General features: G+C 40.3%; 1 protein-coding gene across 1 annotated transcript in view; it reads left to right on the top strand.

Annotated features, from left to right (window-relative positions):
- Positions 1 to 22,220, top strand: part of npffr2a (neuropeptide FF receptor 2a) — a 35,181-nt gene that overhangs the window by 5,604 nt on the left and 7,357 nt on the right. Inside the window, exon 3 of the mRNA XM_028578665.1 lies at positions 10,820 to 10,919. Coding sequence (XP_028434466.1) covers positions 10,820 to 10,919 — 100 coding nt within the window. The remainder of the gene's footprint in view (positions 1 to 10,819; positions 10,920 to 22,220) is intronic.

Genomic DNA, 22,220 nt, shown 5'->3' with positions numbered 1-22,220 from the left:
GGATACCTCATAAACGAATTACTTGATTGCTGTCAGTCTCAGGTACAGTTTAATATTAAGATGTAAGGGCCAACATACTACAAAGGTCTATTTTGACATGTTTTGCCCCACTAGTTCTAAAGATCGATGCAGCAAAATAATATCTCCATTTTTCCTCCAACTGACAATTTAGCTTTTGGATGTGTCATGATGCATCACAGCGTCACAGGGCTGCTAGCCCTGTTAATCCTTTGATTGACCTTGTTCCCTAATCCCTAACCACTGATTGTATTTAATTCTCTGCAGGACTGCTTTTGTTTTTTTAGTTTAGACTTGCATTAATATGGACTACTAAGAGGTACTTGGAGGCCATCCCAGGCAACATGAGTCTTGAGGCGATCCTAAAAGGAACTATTGTTTTCTTGACAGCCTGTGTTGATCAAAAGTGAAGAAGGCTCAGAAGAGTTGAAATTGTCATGGTGGAGTCAGGCAGACTTCCCTGCATGCATGAATAAGATCAGGGCATTTTTACACATTGGGCTGATTAGACTTGACAGTTGGCTTTTTATGATACAAATCTCACAGGAGCGAGAGATTGTGGCTGAGAGTTTATCTTTTTCATATAGATTGTCTACAGAAGCTGCAATGACTTAATTTTATCAGTTTTAAAACAAACAATTAAAAACCAGACATAATAATTCCGAAAGTTGCAAGTTTTCTCTCAACTTACTAAAATCAAGATCATTCATTTTACAAAAATCAATAAACCTGGAACCTCCTAAAAGGCATTAAAATTTGGATCTAACTTAGTGTGAAGAGTCAGCTTGAAAATACTAACAAAAAAAAGCCGGCAAGCACGTCTCTTTTATTAAATGTCAATTGACTGACAAAAGAATGCTCTGAGCAATCACAGCTTATTCTTTTGTTATTCAGTGACTGTGGATCAACTCAGCCTACATCCACACATACATATTTGTTGTAAAATCTTTTTTAAACATTTGCTACGTTTACGCCTGTCATTCTCAATTCTCTGGCATTTCCGAATACCTAAAATGTTTGTAGTATGTAGTATGTTTGTAAGTTTGGAAACGCTGCTGACAGTTTTAGTTTGAAAACTACAAGGTTGCAGTTTAATCTGGACAGTCAGAAACGAAGAGCTTTTAAAACAATGAAGCAGACAACCACGTTAACTTTCGTCGCAGCATAATACTCACTTTTCTTGCCTAAACTAAACTGTAATCTCTGCCGAAGTGACCGGCAGCTCGCAGTGTTCTGTACCCGGCTCAAAGTCACCTATTCTTGGGTAACTGAACCACCAACAACGACCAACGGCTCACGGTGCTGTCATGTGATGTGAGGTGCAATTATTCGGGGGGATTTCCCCCTTTCTGGTCTATATATCCCTGCCACTGCTGAATTACTTTTTATCCACCGGCTTGAAAGTGTTGTATTTTATTTTGACAACACATGCTATTTCATTTTGAGATTATTTTCCTTTGAATATTGAAATTCATAAATAAGTGTTTTAACATGGCTGGCTGACTGGTACTATCTATGGTATTAGAAGAGGAATTCAATTCTTGCATGTTTTTTGTTGCATGATCAAAGAACATCCCCCCCTCGGCTTGTTTCACAAATTGCACCCTGGCCCTTTTCTGGAAGAAAACAAACATCAGCCTTGACTACTGGCGGTTAATTCAACGTGGACAACAAATTACAGCCTTTTCTGATCTTGTTGTTGATGCTAGCAGCTGTTGTGCAGTTAAATTCAGCATTTTATAATACTACTACTGCCTACATGCACAGAGGCAAGCTATTATTGGAGTGATTTGTGACCATTCCTGTGTCAAACGCTGTTTTAAAATGAAAATGTAGTGTGGATGTAGCTTAAATCGCGTTATTCACCTCCAGAGATTACTTTATTGTGGGTATAATGAATAAATAGATAACACTACAACAAATTATACATCTAATGCCTCTAAACAAGAGCAGCAAAACAAAGCCAGTCTGTCATTATTTTATGAATCAGGAATCAGGGTCTGACATGGAGTTTGGGGAAATCCAGCTGGGAAAGCTTTGTGTCATTTAATCCCTGCTACAATGACATAACTCAAAATTAAATCCTGAAATATTATGGACAGTTTAGTGCTACCAGAAGTAAACAAGAATGAAAGCGTATCAGCTTTGCATTAGATTATCACATTTAAAATGATGTACTTTACTCCTGTTTTACCTGTCTAATACCTCTTTCACACCACCTACCAGGGTTAGGCTAGAGTTGTCTGATCAGGGTTCAACCCTCCTTTTGGAAATTCAAACCAAGCCAGTCAACATCGTTATATCCCTGGTCATGACAAATCAGAGATCAACTGGGTCAACGCGGGAGAAATGCATAACAATTACCAAAGGTGCTAGAAATGGGCGGGTCTTTACACGTCATGTTCAGTGAACAGCTAACATCACATACTCCAGGCCATCTATATACCAGCATAACTAAGGGTTTTGCAGCTACTTGTACAGTAGGGAGAGAAAAATAAAGCGGATTTTGTGATTGTTTCGCAGTGATTATGTTCTAAAGCACGGATAAATAACCATCAAACACTCCTCAGATGATTTTGTGCAGACTGTTTCTCCTCATATTTATTGCAGCAGCTGGAAAAGGAAGTAGGTTACTCTAGTATCGTAGAACATTGCTCTTTGTTTGATTTTATTAAAAGTAAAATGGGGCTTTGCTGTCGGCTTTACGACTGATTTGTTTTTTCAAAAGTCAGAGAGAAGAAAGAAAGATTCACGCTCCCCAGCAGTCGCACTGAACTGCAGTCTGCACATGGGTGTCTAGTGCCAGAGAGAGGGAGTAAGAGCGGTGCTGAGAGAATGAAACAAAACTTATTTTCATACGTCAACACAGGACACCAACATTTTTCATCCTGCCTCCTGAACATTGGTTGTTTTCACATTTATTTGCTGAAGGTTTTTTGTGCTCACCTGAAATCTATAATACATCTACGTTTTGAAACACATAACATTTGCTGGTGTCCACACTACTTTGACGTTTTGGAGCCCTCAAAACTGAGTTGTTTGGAAACCCTACTGTACTAAACGGGACTACTACTGGGATAAACGGTTGTCTTTCAAATTCCTTCTGCACGTAATAGGGTAGCGCTACAACCATAGACAGTATATAATGGACCAATAGACCCCGTTGCTCTGGACGGAGACCGGTGAAGGCTATTAGAAGCATATTTCCGGTGATGGCCAGCTTTACTGCGCAGCCTCCAACTGAGAGAATGTGACGTGAGCAACGTGTCTGAAAGTTGTAAGTCTTCTGGTAGCTGTGCCAAGAGAAATCTCAATCATTTCCAATCTTACAGATACAGAGACTGTAGGTGTATGTAAGGAGATAACATGGGCACAGGCTAATTATTGATCACTAACATGCTAGTTAACATTAGTAATTCAACCTAAACATCTCATGTAAGTCGAAACTGCCTGCGAGCTTCTCCTGTACTATACGGTAATTCCTCTACTATGCGACAGTTAGTCACTTGGTTATGACACAATCGTTATTATTATTTTTACAAAAACGTCTGCTACGGAGCTATAACGTGAGGTACAAGGTAATGAAGCCTTTTATACATTGTCGTGTTTCTTTGGAACTAAACAACGGACAAATAGAGTCTTGAAACGCTTCAGATGTAAAGTTATTTGCAGTCAAGTGACGTAAAAAAAAAATGGCGGTCAGCGGAATGCTAACAGGAGGTGATGGCCAGTTAGCAACAAAATGGCGCCATGATGGCTCGAGTTCTGAAGCGAAGCTTACCCCCTTGTCTACAACCAGGCAGAGCAACGAAGAAGGTAGCGAAGCGGAAGGAAAGGAGGAGGCTGACGTGCTGACGTGTAAGGTGAGCGTATTGTGTCACTTCCGGTGTTCCCGTGTTACAAACGCTAGTTTGCTGCTCCAGCAAAAACTTACTGAACTCTGCTTTACTGTTTAAACTAGCGGCTATTTGCCTGGATTGCATTTGAATTACAATTGTTTTACTCAAGCACTTATACTTAGCTTCACTTACAGTGACTGACTCGCTGAATTTACAATTGTTAAAACGCTGTTAGCTACTTTAGCTTAGTGGTGGGCAGATCGAGGCTTCGTGAAACAATGAAACCGTTGAAGCAAATGTGCCATATTGTGTCGAGGCTTCGAAACAATCCGACACCTGTCTCAACGATGACACCTAGTGGTCACTTGCAGGTGTTGATCTTAAACAACCTTGACAATGAGCCATTTTTTATTGTATTTTTCTAATATGTGAAGCTTGTAACCTGTAGGTTCCTCACTGTGCATAATGTTATTTTGGTCATGACAAAAGAATATTAATAAAATAAATCAAGCCACAATGTCTCAATTCTTTAGAGATTTTTATTCAAAAATATGAATGTCCCAACAGTTTATTATATTTCAATCCTAATTATCTATCTATATCTATATATCTCTATATCTCTATCTATATCTATATATCTATCTATCTGTGTATCTATATATGTATCTACCTATCAATATGTTAATGTGTCACTATGTATACTCTGTCTGTCTCTAGCCTATCAGTCAATGTGTAAATTTAAATGTAAGCCTAAATATAACTAAACAACTCGCACTATGAATGTCATTATATCACCAAAAATCCGCTATCTCAAAATCCAACTCCTCTCACAAAAACCCACAAGGTCAATATGCGTTGACTTCACTTTTATACTGATGTGTCATTGTGTGTTCCCGACCCTGTCAATCAAACGCTGATTCATGCCACCTGTTGAAACACTTGTGAAACACTCCGATGTTTCATTTAGCCGTAGTCACGTGACATGGGTGTTTTGAATCACGCTTTGAATCAGTGTTTCGAAACATCTGCGCTTCGGGATCTCGACAAAGCTTCGGAACGTCAGTTTCACTTCAGCCATCCCTACTTTAGCTTAGCCATTAGCAATGGCTAATTCCTCTCCCTCTCCTGCTCTTTCTTGCTCTGTGTGTCAAATGTTTACCTATTCCTCTGCCTCCTTTAGTGATAACGATACATGTAATAAATGTAGTATATTCGCTGCTCTGGAGGCAAGGCTTAGTGAATTTGAGTCACGGCTCCGCACCATGGAATCAGAATCGTATGATTCCGTAGCTAGCCAGCACCATGTAGGGAAGCGTAGCGTTAGAGGGAAGCGTAGCGTTAGATCTAGACCAGGGAGTGCACATGATGACGGTCGCTCTAAACCGGAGCGTCTTCGCCTCTCTAACAGTTTCTCCCTACTCAGTGATACACCCGCTGAGAAGCCAATTCTGGTTATTGGGAGCTCTATACTGCAATATGTGAAGCCGGCGGCCCCAGCGGCTACAGTACCTACGGTCATATGTGTGCCCGGGGCTAGAGCGGGCGATATAGAAACCCACCTAGAGCTGCTGGCTAAAAAGAACCGTAAATACAGTAAGATCATACTTCACGTAGGGGGTAATGGTCGTAAATCGGAGATCACTAAATTGAATGTTGAGTCACTTTGTGCATATGCAAAGACAATGTCGGACTCAGTAGTTTTCTCTGGATCCCTGCCAAACCTGACCAATGATGAAATGTACAGCCATACGTCATCCTTCCACCGCTGGTTGTCGGGGTGATGCCCAGCTAATGATGTGGGCTATGTGAATAACTGGAGGGTGTTCTGGGGAAAGCCTGGTCTGATGGAGAGAGACGGCATTCACCCCACCTGGGACGGAGCCGCTCTCATATCAAAAAATCTGACCGAGTTTATCAGACATAAACCATGACAACCCAAGTTTGATATTAGTAATCAGGGGTGCAGGACTACGCGCCCCTCTGTGCTTCCGTTGGAGCAGTCACCCACTCATAGTCTAATAAGCACGGTGTCTGTTCCCCGACTCAGATCGGTTAAATCAAAGGTAAACAAAAGATGCGCTATACTTAACAACCTAATTGGAATTAAAACGACTGCAACGATAGAACAAAATAGGAAAATTAGATGTGGACTATTAAATATTAGATCTCTGTCCTCTAAAGCATTATTGGTAAACGAGTTGATATCAATGATAGCCTTAGTACTGCTTTCAACTCACTACTGGATTCAATCGGTTTCAGTCAGAGTGTGCACAAGGCGATGCACTGTTTTAACCACACCCTCGACCTTGTGCTGGTATATGGTATTGAAATTGAAGATTTAATAATATTTCCGCAGAATTCGGTATTAACAGATCATTCTTTAATCACTTTCGAATTCTTACTACCTGACTATATTAAATTAGATAAAAGCTTCTACACCAGATGCCTATCTGACAGTGCTATAGCTAAATTTAAAGAAGATATTCCAACAGCAATCGACTCTATGTCATGCCTTAACATAACAGAGGACCTCTATGTTAACCTCAGTCCCTCTCAAATTGATACATTTGTAGACGGTGCTACGACTTGCCTACGGACGACCTTAGACTCCGTTGCTACCCTGAAAAAGAAGATGATAAAGCAAAGGAAATTAGCACCTTGGTATAACTCCCAAACTCGCAAATTAAAACAAATCTCGCGAAACCTCGAATGTAAGTGGCGTTCCACAAAAGTGGAAGAATCCTGTTTGGATTGGTAAGAGAGTCTCAAAACCTATAGGAAGGCCCTAAGAAAGGCCAGATCAGACTATTACTCATCACTAATAGAAGAAAACAAGAACAACCCAAGATTTCATTTCAGCACTGTACCAGGCTGACAGATAGCCACAGCTCTACTGAGCCATCTATTCCTCTAGCTCTGAGTAGTGATGACTTCATGAGCTTCTTTAATGATAAAATTATAACAATTAGAGATAAAATTCATCACCTTTTGCCCTCAACTTCTAACGGTTCACCTTTAAACGCAGTCGCTAGAAATAACGACTAGTCTTGACATATACTTAGACTGCTTTTATCCTATAGACCTTCAACAATTAATGTTAAAGATATCCTCAGCTAAGCCATCTACCTGTCTCTTAGACCCCATCCCAACGAGATTACTCAAAGAAGCGTTACCCGTGGTAAACACTTCATTACTAGATATGATCAATATGTCTCTATTAACAGGTTATGTACCGTAGTCATTTAAAGTAGCTGTGATAAAACCTCTTCTGAAAAAACCCACCCTCGATCCTGAGGTCTTAGCAAACTATAGACCTATATCTAACCTTCCCATTCTCTCCAAGATCCTTGAGAAGGTGGTTGCTAATCAGTTATGTGATTTTCTAAAATAGTTTATTTGATGACTTTCAATCAGGATTTAGAAAGCATCATAGCACAGAGACGGCACTGGTGAAAATTACTAACGACCTTTTAACTGCTGCAGACAAAGGACTTGTCTCCATTCTTGTTTTACTAGATCTTAGTGCTGCATTTGACACTATTGACCATTCAATCCTGTTGTAATCACTTTCAAGAATGAACTTAAAACTCTTCTATTTGATAAAGCTTATAGTTAGGGAGTGAGGAGTTGCAGTGTTGATGTTGATGTGTGTGAGTGATGTGGAAACTTGACACTTCTAGTGCACGCACAAAGAGAACGGAAACATTGTGTATCCAGTAGTTAAACTTTTTATATTAAAACGTGCTTTGAGAAGATCTTTTAAAGGAACATTCAAAGCTTCACCAAATTGCTATTTACTGCAGTCTACTGTAGGGTAATTTGCTTCTCATTTTGTCCACCCAACTATGTTATGTGGCATATCCATTACAGGAGGGGGAGGGAGAGCAACCACAAGTCATTCTGTTGACTGGCATTCAACGGATATGGAAGTAAGATTTTTCCTACAGCTGATCATTCAACCAAACTGAGCAATGAGGGAAGAAAGGAGTAGACCAAGAAGCTGAGGGAAGAGCCTGCTGGAAGCACAGCAGTCAGAGGAGCACTTATCAGATCTAAACAGAGTGGGCGTAGCAGAGAAAGTGACACCTGGATATAAAGGGTAAAGTCACAGAGATGAAAATTGAACTCAGTCAGCTGTAACATGAAGCACAGTATCAACCAGCCAATGGGCAGAGCCCATCACAGTCTACCAGAAAGCTTTGTGATGACAGCCTCATGCTGTGCAATGCATTTTAACAGCAGCGAGTGGGACATTCAGACAGTCAATGACATTTGACCGGGCAATGAATCTGACTCTAATAGGATAGTGATGCCGAGTGTATACAGCTGAACACGGCACACCAGTCGGAGGGACATGGAAGTGTTGGTTCAAAATACATTTTCTAGACTTCAGGGACTCCAAAAAAAGTGATTTCATAGAAGATATGAATATCCTCTGGACATGTTTATCAGTGATGTGAAGTGTGTGTTTGTGGTTTATGTTGTTGAGTAAAACCCACGATGAGAGATCAGTTACTTAGAGCATTATGTGCTGCTTTCTGTCACTGTGTAGTTGTAGTGTGAATATGAGCCTCTTGTTTGGCCCCTGAGTGCTCTGGTAAGACTGGACAACAAGCAATCTGAGCATTGTCTCTCAAAGAAAGCTTTTATCTTCTGCAACATCAGGATGTTGCCAGCACATAATGCTTTAATGGACATTTAACAGGGTTTTGTCATCTGCATCAATGCTTATTGGCCAATAGCAATTCCCTCATAACAGAAGAAACACAAAGAGATGAAAGCGACAATGTCACCCAAATGTGTTCTTTTTATCACCTCAACAACCATCAATTTGCTTTTAAGGATATTGTGGATAATGGGACTGCATTATCACACTTGCATAACTTCTGCAGCTTAATAAATAACACATGCGTTGTATTAGTGTCACATTAACTTAGTATTTAAAACCTTTTGCATATTTCTGTGGATATAAATCTAACAGCTGAATTGTTTTTGGAAATCAATTAGGGTCTAATGTGTGTAATATTAATAGTGTTCTTGAAAACAAAAAAACAGTAAGAGTTGGTTGGTAGGCAGCTCACGATTCTTCAGAGCCTTACCCGCAATTTCCACCAACTGCTGTGGATCGGCTCCCACCAGGTCTGGATTTGTTGCGGAATGGCTGCGGCCATGACTGACAGCTGAAGTCAAAAGGACGCACGAGATTGCGAATTCATGTATGATTGCGATTCGCGCGATATAACAAGATGTAGTTTCTATAAACAGAACCACAAAACCAACAACAGTTTGTTTCCATCCAGAGGAGTAGAGGGGAAACAAATCTGTGCTGACCTGCTGAAATATGATCCGCCGTGAGCACGGTGTATTTTATTTTGAAAATTAACTGGATGTTTTATTTTGTTTCTGTGCTCGACTTCCTGTCCCACAAAATCTGTGCTGAATTGCTGCGGAGCTGTCCGGCGTTCGGCAAAAATAGAAGCTCTGCGTATCTGCTCTGGAGGGCTGCGGATAGGCAGTGTTAATTAGTGGTTTCTACACTAAAGATGTATGTTCCTTGAAAAAAGTATAATAAAAAACGAAGGAGCCGCCATTTCAGTTAATTATTACGGTTTCTCTGCCTTTAAGTCTCTTGGTCATCTGTAATCTGACTGGACATGCTTTGAAATGTCAGCAAAAACCATGGTTAAAGTTTAAATTTATAATTTAAATGCAGAGCAGGGCAGTGCAAAATCAGGGCAGAGTAAATAAGTAGTGCTGGCACAAGCTTCAGCATTGTCACTCTCGGAACTCAAGCCGACATAAAGCAATTCTTCCACTGTGTAGACAACACAGATTGATCATGAACTTAAAGGGTATTTGCAGATACATGTTTGTAAGGGGTTTAAATGTTTAGGGACAAACTACATAGTAAAAAGACAACTGCACTAATGGCTACTTATGGCTAATGGCTACTCTGCCAAGGAGGTTATGTTTTTGATGCAGTTTGTTTGATTACGGAAAAACTACTGCCCGATTTTCATGAAACTAGGTGGGAAGGTGTAGCACGGGCCAAGGAAGAACACATTCAATTTTGTAGCAGATCCGATCATGCGCAGATACACAAATTATTTTTCTGTACTTTCGTGAGTTAGGGCATTTTGCCTTGGCGGAGGTCTGCGTTGTCTGAGTACACTTCTAGTTTATTGTATGTTCAATCTGGTCTTTTAATATCAGTGAAATCAAACCACTAGAAAATATGTTCTAGGCAAACTTCTAGCAAAATCTTTTGCAAACCAAAAAAATGCTGTATTATCAGATGATATGAAATGTGGATCATTTAATTTTATGAAATGTCTTGGCTTGCTGAGAAGAACTTTTTCCATCACTATAAACTCTAATCCTGTTGCCCATCAAACCCTCCCTTTCAAAGGGGTACTCCACCAAGTGTATTGTCATGAATTTGTGGTACTCACAAGACAAATTCAAATAAGAATGGTCAAGTCGAAGCAGCAGCAAAGGCTGAGATTCTGATTTCTAGTACCCAGAATCAAGCTCCACAAATGTTTCAATTAATTTGTACCTCACTTATACAATTAACCACTGCAGTGACCCCCGAAAGCTTTAAATCATCATTCAACCTTTGTAATAAAAGCATATGACAATTAGGCACGAGTATGGGTTACAGAAGCCAGAGGTTATACTGATGACAGTTTGCAGACTGATTATTTTAAGTCAGCCACAATAAGACACAGACACTGTCAGCATCTCTAGTCTTCAGCAGTCCTGATTAAGCACAAATAAAAAAGGGATTGTTCCCCCTGAATACACTTATAGATAGGATATTATGGCTATTGCTTCCCGCTCCCCTGTACTCTGATTTGATTGGGTATGTGAATTAGTTTGAAATCATACATGAACAGCTGGTCTGTCCTGAGGCGTTGTCATAGAGGTATATCAGCTGAATGCATCTTTCTTGTCAACAGGATGGCCTTTTGGAAGCCTGGTCTGCAAAATGAGCGGCATGGTTCAAGGGATCTCCGTGTCAGCATCGGTCTTCACTCTGGTTGCTATTGCTGTTGACAGGTACAGTGGCTGTATTTTACTACTGCTGCTGCATATTATGTAACAGTACATTTTCTTTTTCCAGCACCTTTCACATTTGATTACAGCATTGTTTTATGTGGACAAAACAGAACAAACCAGAAAAAAACTATGATTACACAAACCTCCACAAAGGCTGCACAATCCTATTAAAGTGATGGTTCCGAGTAATTTCACCCTAGGGACCTTTGCACCATGACCTCGAGCCAAACACTCCCCCAGAAGCTTTTCTCACCTGGGTCTAACATTGGGAGAGTTAGCGTAGCAGCGTTATCAGCTGAATAGCTTAGCGCAGGGGCTAATGGACCCACGTTTGTATCTGGTAAATGACCCCACTAATAATGCCCGAAATAATACCAAACGTCTACAGTAGTACATATAGGTTATGTACTCATAAAACGATGGATTGGAAGGTTTGTAAGTACACCAGAAGTTTATGAACACTTGCCTGCTGGCTTCTGCTCTCTGCTGTTGTTGTTGCTGCTGCCGGCAGTAAGACGAGTGCTTAGGGCTGTCTACAAATTACAACACTGAAAAGAGATGCAACAAAAATATTTTTTAATTTAACTTTTTTTTTTAAAGTAAGTGCTGTAGTATAACTAGCAGGAGACAAGTAATAACTGAGGTAAGTTTGGAGACATTACCTTATTTAATCATTAAATTAATAATTATTTTTGTTGTATCTTTTTTCGGTGTAGTAATTTGTAGACGGCCCTAAGCACTCGTCTAACTGCAGGTAGCAGCAGCAGCAGCAGCAACAGAGAGCAGAAGAGAGCAGAAGAGAGCAGGCAAGTGTTCATAAACTTCTGGTGTACTTACAAACTTTCCAATCCATCGTTTTATGAGTGCATAACCTATTTGTACTAGTGTAGAAGTTTGGTATCATTTCGGGCATTATTAGTGGGGTTATTTACGAGATACAAACGTGGGTCCATTAGCCCCTGCGCTAAGCTATTCAGCTGATAACGCTACTCTACACTAACTCTCCCAATGTTCGACCCAGGTGAAAAAAACTTCTGGGGGGGTGTTTGGCTCGAGGTCATGGTGCAAAGGACCCTAGGGTGAAATTACTCCGAACCATCACTTCAATTTATATTCTAAACTCAAGGTTCACTGACTGCCTTTCTCCCGGAGCTTTCTGTATCTCACAGCCTTCTTTTGTGAGTGGAAGATATGGTTGAAAGCTCCAGAAAAAACAAATAGAAGGTGATTTGACAGGGTGAAGCTAACTCTGCCAAACAAACAGCCCTACCTTTATTCACATTTTCCCACCTATGGTGTTAAATCCAAAATGCTTCCTCACATTACATCATGGTAAAGTGAAGTGACAGTTTGGTGTCATAATTATCTGTAGCACAGTTTTCTCTACTGCGTGTTAGCAAAAAGAACAGGGCGTGCATTTGGTCAGATGGACGGTGCATTTTTGGAACAACCTCTGCCGGAGTACATGCCATGGCCTTATGTGCTTATACACTGTTCATTTTTAATTAATTATAGACAAAATATGAGATTTTTTTTACCATGTTCAAACTATATTTTGAATAAAGTCACAGTCCAGTATGCCAACCTTGAGTTGAGGATATTTTATTACAGATATGTGTTCCCGAGGTCATAAGTGAACATCATTGCTCAAGGCAATACAATGTGTTATTTTGATCTACATCTGACTCCAGATCTGCATTAAAATACAGATTTCTTTTTACACTTAAAAAAGGTTTAATACACAACTGCAACTTCCAGTGATGAAAAGTTAACCCAATGCGGAAGTGCCCTAAACCTTTTTTCAAATTTCCAGCAGGTGGCAACTCCACTGCCTCCAAAAAGAAGTCTGTTTCTATAGAAGTCTATGAGAAAATGAGCCTACTTCTTACTTGATATATTACCTCAGTCAACATTTTTCTAACAAATTTATGGTTGCTAGTTTCAAGCCTTTGTCAATACAGCATGACATTTTGTAAATATGGTACTATTTATTTAAAAAAAGATGATGAAGCAGGGGGTGCTTTAGGGCATGGTTACACACCGACCTGTCAATCATCAAAGAGGCCTAGTGATGCTAACCATGGACCTGTGTAAATTAAAATAGCCGTGAACTTGTTCCCTCTCCATGTTTTCATCTTAAACTTTGAACCTCTCGCTGTGTGCTTTCACTTCATCAAAGTAAAATTAAAATTATGTTGTTTGGTAGCACCTTGTCAATCAAAGTTAGCTAGCGCGAATGGGTAACTTAAGTAGGGTGACCAGATTTCCCGGAACTAAAACCGGGACACTTTGCGCGTGACCGTAGTTCTCGTGCACGCGCACACTTTTCAACGTGAACATGTGCCAGCCCAGGTTAGACGCAGACAGATTAGACACAATTTTGCCAACAGCACATGTAGGCCTACTGCTCACAACATAATGGGGTATCTCAGTTAATATTCAGGAATTTTCTTGGTATGTAGACTACATATCTTAGAAATAATATTAAAGGCATTGAGTGAGTTTCGTGTGCGACCAACTTTATTTTTCAGAATTAAAGCATTCATTTGGAAAATGCACCCTTTGTGAAAATGTATTTTTCATTGCATGGCACGAAACAAATTATTTGGAACTATTGTCACAGGCTTGAAATACTGTAAAGTTATGGTAACACTTCACGGTAAGGGTACTTGAATTATGAATTCATGCATGAATGATTAATGATTTGTGCATTACTTCATTCCTTTACATCTTATGAATCATCATCAGGAATTGACATGAGTTCATAGCCTCTCATTCATGACCCCTCATGCATGAACAACAAATCAACTAAAGCATTAGGTAAGGTGGGTACATCATTATGCACAAGTTGTGTTCAAATCAGAATTTGCACAGTGATAACCAATTTTTTTGCAGAAAAATAATAATAATAATAATAATAATAATAATAATAATAATAATAATAATAATGGTTAAAACGACAGATAAAAAGAGGCATTGCAACAATGTTTACAAATATACATTGTAACGCTGGCTACACAGATTAGACACAGACGATTGACTAACACACACATTGTTAAAATCATACACTGGACGCTTTATTAGTCTTTCTACATGGGTTAACGGTTAATGATCGGGCTATAATGAGACCACGTCGGCTATGTAATCGCTGACAACCGGGACAATTTCATAGTGGTTGGTGTAAACCGTGACATTTTAGCGTCCCGACAGGCTTTTGTCGGGACTCGGGACACGCAACTGAAAATCGGGACTGTCACGGTCAAACCGGGACGTCTTTTCACCCTAAACTTAAGGGAACGTTTTTCTTCGATTTTCTGTACTGCCGTACATGCAGACGAATGGCCCAAGTGCCCGGAGGTCTATATTTACCTGCTGGTAAAACTCAGCTGGATGACTTGCTTCCGAAGGGTTAAAAATCGGCAACTCTTCCTCTCTCTCTCTCTTTAGTGAGAGAGAGAGAGGGAGAGAGAGAGAGCGATAGAGAGAGAGAGAAGAGAGGGATCGGCATTAGCCATAACAAAGCTGTAAATCAGAGGAATAAAACATAATGTTCGGTTACGATTACATTCTTACCCACAAATAGGGGAAAGCAGGGGAAAGGCATAAAAACACAACGACGTTACAACCCAGGTGCTGGAGTGTGCCTTGTGCGTCAGTATCAGACGCTGAGGTGGGTGACAAAGCGACGGTATTCCACCGCCTGGAAAAGATAGGGGGCTGCACACCCTTCACACTGTTATTGGCTGGGGGTTAAACACCCACATGGGGCCCAAAGGCTCTTTGTCGACGCCCATAAACTTCCTGAACACAAGAAGAACACAAGAAGAAAAGGCAGGCAAATGAGAAGGGTTGTACAGCTTTCAAATCTTTATCTAGTACGTGTCCTCTTTTGAACCATCATGCTGAATTGCCTAATTGCGGTTCATGGAGACGACACCAGCTGGCTGTTAATCTTACTTAATCACTTTAAAAACCACTGGAGGACGTAGAATCTCACAGTGGGGAACTGCGGAAGTACACATCCAGTGGAGTTATAGCAGCTCTCGAAGCTGGAAAAATGACAGAAATGTTGCCCGGTCCTCAGACAACACAGATGTGCATTGACATCTCTGTCACAATTTGAAATCACTGGAAGGTGTCTGCGCCTCTGGAAAGGACAGAGTTTGAAATGCTTTGATACTCAAAAGTCAAAGTCACCTTACATATATATCAGCCACATGACTAGAATTAGTTTTGAATGAATGAAGAGAGACAGATCTTAACTACTGCGTCTATTCTAATGTGACCGTTTTGTTATCAAACTATTATTCTAAATACTATGTTGGGATGACAGAGGTTTAACATCACATCTGATCTGCTGGCAAATCTACATTCTCATCAAGTGTTTTTTTCGTCTGCGTCTTAACTTGTCTGTGTATAACATGCCTGCTCTGCTTCACAATCAAAGCTTCCGGCACAGCCAAAAATTACGCTCTCTCTCTTATTTTCTTATTTTCTTTCTTCGAGTTATATTTGATAACAGTATTTGAAAGCTTGTGTCCTTGCTGGCCTTCCTTCCTCCCAGTGGTGGAATGTAGCTACCTGCTATTCAAGTAAACTACTACTAATTGTACTTGAGTACTAACAGCTACACCATTAAAAGGCTTCTACTTGTTGATGCATCAATAATAATGACCCATTAATATATATTACGTATGAGGACAGTTTTTCCAGTTTTTGGTGACGCTTTTGATTTATCACCCTGAAATTACAGTGAATTTGTGGGCATGTGAGCGTGCAAGTGCCAACTCTACATTTACATATACTGTATACATATGTTAAAGTATAAGTCAATAGGTAAAATGTCTCAGACTGTGGCTGGTGAGAAAAGACCCTAAAGAAGAAGGTTAGCAGCATTTGTGAAGGCTTGATGTGGTTAGTCATACATTTCAGTTCCGCAAAGTGACAGAAATAAAGAAAGAAGGGACTGACTTCAAAAGGAAGGCCAAAAAGTATATTAGCCACCTAGAGCAGTCACAGTTTATAAAGGAAGAGAGGTCACGTGGCTGCCAACCTCAGACACATTGCTGCTGGTGGGACTCTAACAGACTGCAGGGAGACACTGCTGCCCATGCAGATGGAAATATACAGTAAAACATTTACACAAAGAGAGAGCACACTACTAGGGCTGCACGATTTGGAGAAAAAATCATATTGCGATTGTGATTTCCAATGCTACGATTACTATTGCAATATAACGTTATCATTAGTTTACTTGATTAGGAAGGAAATGCTGAAAATAAGCTTTGAAATGTGTATTTTTTTACTTGAACATACCAAGTTAAACGACCATAAGAAGAAATACATAAACGGGGGCGCTAGTAAGCGAGCAATGGAGTAGCTGTGTTTTGCGGAGCTTTTCGGGAACATTTTATCATTTAACTGTTATTCTGGCGCAATATCGCCAAAAAAAACCACAATCTTTCATTTAACTTGCTCACTAACCGAAGGCAAACAAAACATGTCAGGTAGAAACCAAGGTTATTATAGTTTTGCATTTTTCAATAGTTTATATTTTTATTTCGTTTTTACTTTTTGTTTTCAAATTCAGTTTAGTTTTAATTAGTTTTTAAAGCGGGTTTACTAGTTTAGTTTATTTATTTTTTTGAAAATGGTTAGTTTTAGTTTAGTTTTAGTCTTTTTTTGTAATATGGGTTATTTGTCGGGGGCAAGATTCAAAAAGGTCTGAAAAAAGTATTGTGTAATAATAACTCAACAAAAACATCATACAATTTTAGAAATATGTATTCACAATGTAACCTATTAATAACACCAGTACATAAAATGTACATATGATGATGAGCACAAATATGTAAACAGTCTACACAAGACGCTGCAGTAAGTGCAAAATGTGCAAGTGACGTGTTCCAGGAAAAAACTAGCCACAGGCTCGAACTTTGGTTCGAGTAAAGTGGCGAACTTTTTGAAGTCAATCGACTCACGCAGTTGTGTAGCTAGATATCCCAGTATCAATACACATATATCCCACGCTTCCTCACGCCGGTGAAAGCCCTCCTGTAGTGTTCTCTGTCCTGCTGCCTGGCCTTGTACCCATACATCCATGCCCTGTACCAGCCCAGGGTTAGCTTCTGTTTTGGGGGAAGGGGCAGGGGCAAGGAAGGGGGCTTTGCGTTCTCCTTGCCCTGTCACTGCTTGTTAAGGTAAGCTAGGTTAGCCTCCTTGTGCGAGCTTCTCAAATGCACTTTCAAATTCGTGGGATTTTTCCCTTTAATTAATTGTCCACTTATTTTACCACCTTCCACCGCGAGGCACTTGCTTTTATCTGACACAGCCATAATCAAATAGGACTTTGCCGCTTTCTTCCGACTTTCGGTACCGCTATGATGCCCATAGATATATACACTAGATGTCGCCTTGAGGTTATAAACATACGTCAAAACCGCCGCCATCTTGGAACAGGGGTCCGAAGTTTTCCCGCATTAAGATCAACGCTTAAGATGCCGGACTTTTGTACTGCTTAATGATGTTCGATAGAGGAAATGAAAAGAACAAACAGCAATGGATAACATTTAACAGGTGACAATGTGTTTCATGATATATATTCCGCCTTCGACCAGCAATCTGAGCTCCGGTGGCAGCGGGAGGCGGAGAGCTCCGTGGCTGGCCGCAGCGTCTCTTCCCCCGGGCAAAAACACTGCTTCGCCTCGCTGCTGCGCCGGTCCCCGCTGATCTAGATCGGACCAGCCAAAGACAGAGTTATGACGATTTATGGTGATTTTATTTCCGTTAGCCCTTTACCTACATTGACGCTGATGCATTAAAGAGAAGTGACTCCCCTGTTCCAAGATGGCGGCTTTGTTGACGCATTCGTTCCAATGAACTGACGTAGTCAAGGCGACATGTAGTGTATATATCTATGTATGATGCCAGGCGAGGGGTACTGACATATTGTGTTCAATTTGATGTGGTATGTCGGAATTTCTGGGTTCCCGGTCGGAAACTATAGGCTGAATCTCATTTTTCATCTTATGTCTACAGCCAGTGTTGGGAGTAACGCGTTACAAAAGTAACACAATTACAGTAATGTATTCCTTTTTGCTGAAACACAGTAATATAACGCATTACTAATTAAATTTCGGTAATATTATACCCGTTACAATCTCAGTAACGCGAGTTACAACGCATTTTAACACTTTTTAAGAATTTCCCAACACCGCGAAACGTTTGTTCACATGAAAAAAAAGTATTAAAAGAGTATTATTCCATAACATCTGTGTCCCAACAGGTGACGGTACGTCAGCGCAGACAGCAGTGTGTCCGAGCCGCTGACAGATTTAAACATGTCGGGAATTAATGTTTAGGCTTGCTAGTACACATAAATATCATTGCAGTTTTATCAGCCGTGGAGAGTAACTATGCCTGTAGTGGAACTGCTTGAATGACGACCAAAAACGCTTGTCTTTTACTGTGACCATTTACTGCTCAATATGTTGCAGTTTTACACACAAGAAAGTGAGCAACTTAGCTTGACGGAGATGTTTGCATCTAGGGTCTCACGTTCGTCTCAACACAAGCTAGCAACATAGACAGTATATAATGGACCAACAGACCCCGTTGCTCTGGACGGAGACCAGTGAAAGCTATTAGAAGCACTTTTCCGGTGATGGCCAGCTTTACTGCGCAGCCTCCAACTGAGAGAATATGACGTGAGCAACGTGTCTGAAAGTTGGAAGTCTTCTGGTAGTTGTGCCAAGAGAAATCTCAATCATTTCCAATCTTACAGATACGGAGAGTGTAGGTGGATGTAAGGAAATAACATGGGCACAGGCTAATTATTGCTAACTAACATGCTAGTTAACATTAGTAATTAAACCTAAACAGCTTATGTAAGTCGAAACTGCCTGTGAGCTTCTCCTGTACTGTACGGTAATTCCTCTACTATGCGACAGTAAGTCACTTGGTTATGACACAATCGTTAGCTTATATTTATAAAAACGTCTGCTACGGAGCCATAACGTGAGGTACAAGGTAATGAAGCCTTTTATACATTGTCGTGTTTCTTTGGAACTAAACAACAGACAAATAGAGTCTTCAAACATTTCTGATGTAAAGTTATTCGCCGTCAAGTGACATAAAAAAAAATGGCGGTCAGCGGAATGCTAACAGCCGCAACAAAATGGCGCCATAGATGGCTTGAGTTCTGAAGCGAAGCTTACCCCCTTGGCTAGCAAGAGTACACAACAGACAACTTCCGTGTAGGCTACTTCAAAATAAAAGCACTTCCTGTGATGGTTTGCAGTAAAACTAAATTACTGTTAAATAAGGTTGTGTACCTTTTCACATGTCAGCTGTAAATCTACTGTAAATAATGTAAATAGTGAGTTTTAATCGCACTACAATTGACCATTTCCTTTAGACTGTTTTAAACTAAACAACATGACTTTCTTATTCAAAGTGCTTTAAACAAACATTTAACAACAATGCCGTACTTTAATACAACTGTAAGGTAGGCCTACTTTTAATTGAGTATTTTTATTTTCTCCTACTTGCATATTGTACGTTTTACTTATCTATTTTTATAGCTTTAGTTACTTTGCATATCCATATTAATTATACAAATATTATGAATAATCTATGATGTATTAAAGTGGGTAAAGAGGAGACTTTATTGATCCAGTGATGAAATTCACAAGCTCACTGCCAAGTCAAACTTCTGCTGGTATTTTGGCGAAAGTAACTCAAAAGTAAAGCAAAAGTAGTGAAACGCATTAACGCATTACAATTCAGAGACAGTAATATTGTAATATAACTAATTACTCTCAAATGACAGTAACTAGTAATCTATAATGTATTACATTTTTGAAGTAACTTGCCCAACACTGTCTACAGCAGACTGAATAAAAAGGTCTATGGTCGGAAATGTCAACTCTGAAAATAACGTTATTTGGTCTGTGAAAGACATTGACAAAGACGAAAACTAAGGACATTTACTCGATTATTTTATTTTATTTTAGTTAGTTTTGCAAACAGACATTACAGTTTTAGTTTAGTTATTGTTTTTTTATAATGCCACGTTTTTATTATTATTTCAGTTAACGATCAATGTTTTTTCCCACCTAGTTTTCGTTATTTCGTTCGTTAACGTTAACAATTATAACCCTGGTAGAAACACAAAAAATTGGAATACTAACTCGTTAGCGACCGGACCTGTTAAGACCAGCACGCTGTCCCCCTCCGGGGCCTCGAGTGACTCAGGTAACCCCGCTATGGCGTCTCCGTCAGCAGAAGGCCCGACATCACGGACCTTAAAAATTAACTCTTGTCATCGCTACGTGCAGACTTTGTGACTGTTTTCAGTGATGAGATTCGGGCGGTACTTGAAAGTGAAATGTCTGGCATTAAATCAGAGATACAAGGTGCCAAGATGGAGCTCTCTAACTTCAAGGCTGCTATAAAAAACGAGGTGACCGCGATGGGGAACACCATGGAGATGGAGAGGGGACTTTCTGGATGCTCAGATGACATCGTGGCTCTACAGCTCACTGTGCAACGGCTCTCAACCCAGGTGACTGCTTTAGAAGATAAATGTGAGGACCTGGAAGGTAGATCCAGGCGCAACAATATACGAATCGTTGGGGTGCCAGAGGGCCATAATTGTAGCACAATTGCAGTCTCTGTGCTGCTGAAAGAAGCTTTCCAGCTGGAAAATGCCCCTCTAGTGGATAGAGCACACCGGACTGTACAACCGCCCCCAAAACCAGGGGCCCCAAGGGGGCCCAAGGGGGCCCAAGAGCCATCGTGGCCCGACTTCATTACTTTCATGACTGCTCCAATATCCTGCGTCTTGCCAGAGAACGGCGGAGGGTGAAGGTGAACAACATAACTGTCTAGGTCTTCCCGGATTACACAGCAAGAATTGCCCGTGCACGAGCAGCATTCAATGGCATTAGACAGCAGCTGCGTGGGACTGAGGGGCTCCGGTTTGGCATACTTCACCCGGCACGTCTTCGTATCACACACAATGGAGTGGAGACATTTTTCACCTCGCCTGATGAAGCCCAGAAGTACATTTACCAGGACATTACAAGGCAAGCGACGACTACTGACCGTCTGACAAACTCATAAATCAGGTGATTTGAGTAAGTGCCATGATGATGTCAATTTAATGTCAGTCCACGCCTACTACTCTGGACTGTTTACAGCAGGCTATACACTATTTTTACACTACCTGTGTCATTTAGGTAACAGTTACGGATACGTTCAGTGTGTTTAGCCTGTAATGTTGTTTTCAACAAACGCAGGCGGCTACTTATCTCTATAGCTGATGTGACCTTGCATAAACTTAATCTTTACACCCATTCGGGGTATTAAGTGCCAAGTCAGTGTCACAATGTCAAGGTGTGTGTGTGTGTGTGTGTGTGTGTGTGTGTGTGTGTGTGTGTGTGTGTGTGTATGCACATCACACCAAATGTTAAGCCTACCTGGAGAGGTTTGCTGTAGTATCTAGCTGTCTCTTCCTGTCATTGATGTGTGTACAAGCATAAATAACTGGAGGTTAATGTCAGTTTACCAAACCTTTTTGGAAGTGATTGTTTTACGTTTTGATATCTACGCCTAATAGTTTTTTCATGTTCTGTTGAGTTTAGTGTTTAGCTGGTTAGTTCCCCTATTATAAGCACAATGTGTGGATATTCTATGTTGGGGAGAAGCTTGAACCCAGTTAAGTTGGGTGAGATGGGAAGGGAAATGAGGGTCTTAGTACGTTCTGACTATTTTTTTATTGTGTTTTTTTTCTGCACTTGTTTTTTTTGCCTTGACTTACGTAATGATGGGGGCCTAAAATGCAAATTACTATCTGTCTTTAGATATACTCTTTATTTTTTTGTCATGGCACAGAGTGTGATTACAGGCGGGATAGCTACATGTCCAATTTAATTTGTGAGCTGGAATGTTAAGGGGATGAACCATTCTGTGAAATGTAAGAAAGTTCTGACACCTTTACAGCAGCTAAAAGTAGATATTGCTTTCCTTCAGGAGACCCACTTGAGAGTATCGGACCATTCACGCTTGCAGGCTAGATGGGTTGGTGAGGTCTATCACTCAAAGTTTCATGCTAAATCACTTCTTATTGGTAAACATGTACCTTGTATCATTTCTCAGATCGATGCAGACCCTGCGGGCAGATATGTCGTTGTTAGGGGCAAATTGTATAACACCCCAGTTATTATAGCAAGCGTTTATTCAATTCAATTCAATTCAATTCAATTTTATTTATAGTATCAAATCATAACAAAAGTTATC

This window comes from Perca flavescens, chromosome 5 (genome assembly GCF_004354835.1).
Source record: "Perca flavescens isolate YP-PL-M2 chromosome 5, PFLA_1.0, whole genome shotgun sequence".
NCBI lineage: Eukaryota > Metazoa > Chordata > Actinopteri > Perciformes > Percidae > Perca > Perca flavescens.
This window is presented reverse-complemented; position numbering and strand designations above follow the sequence as displayed.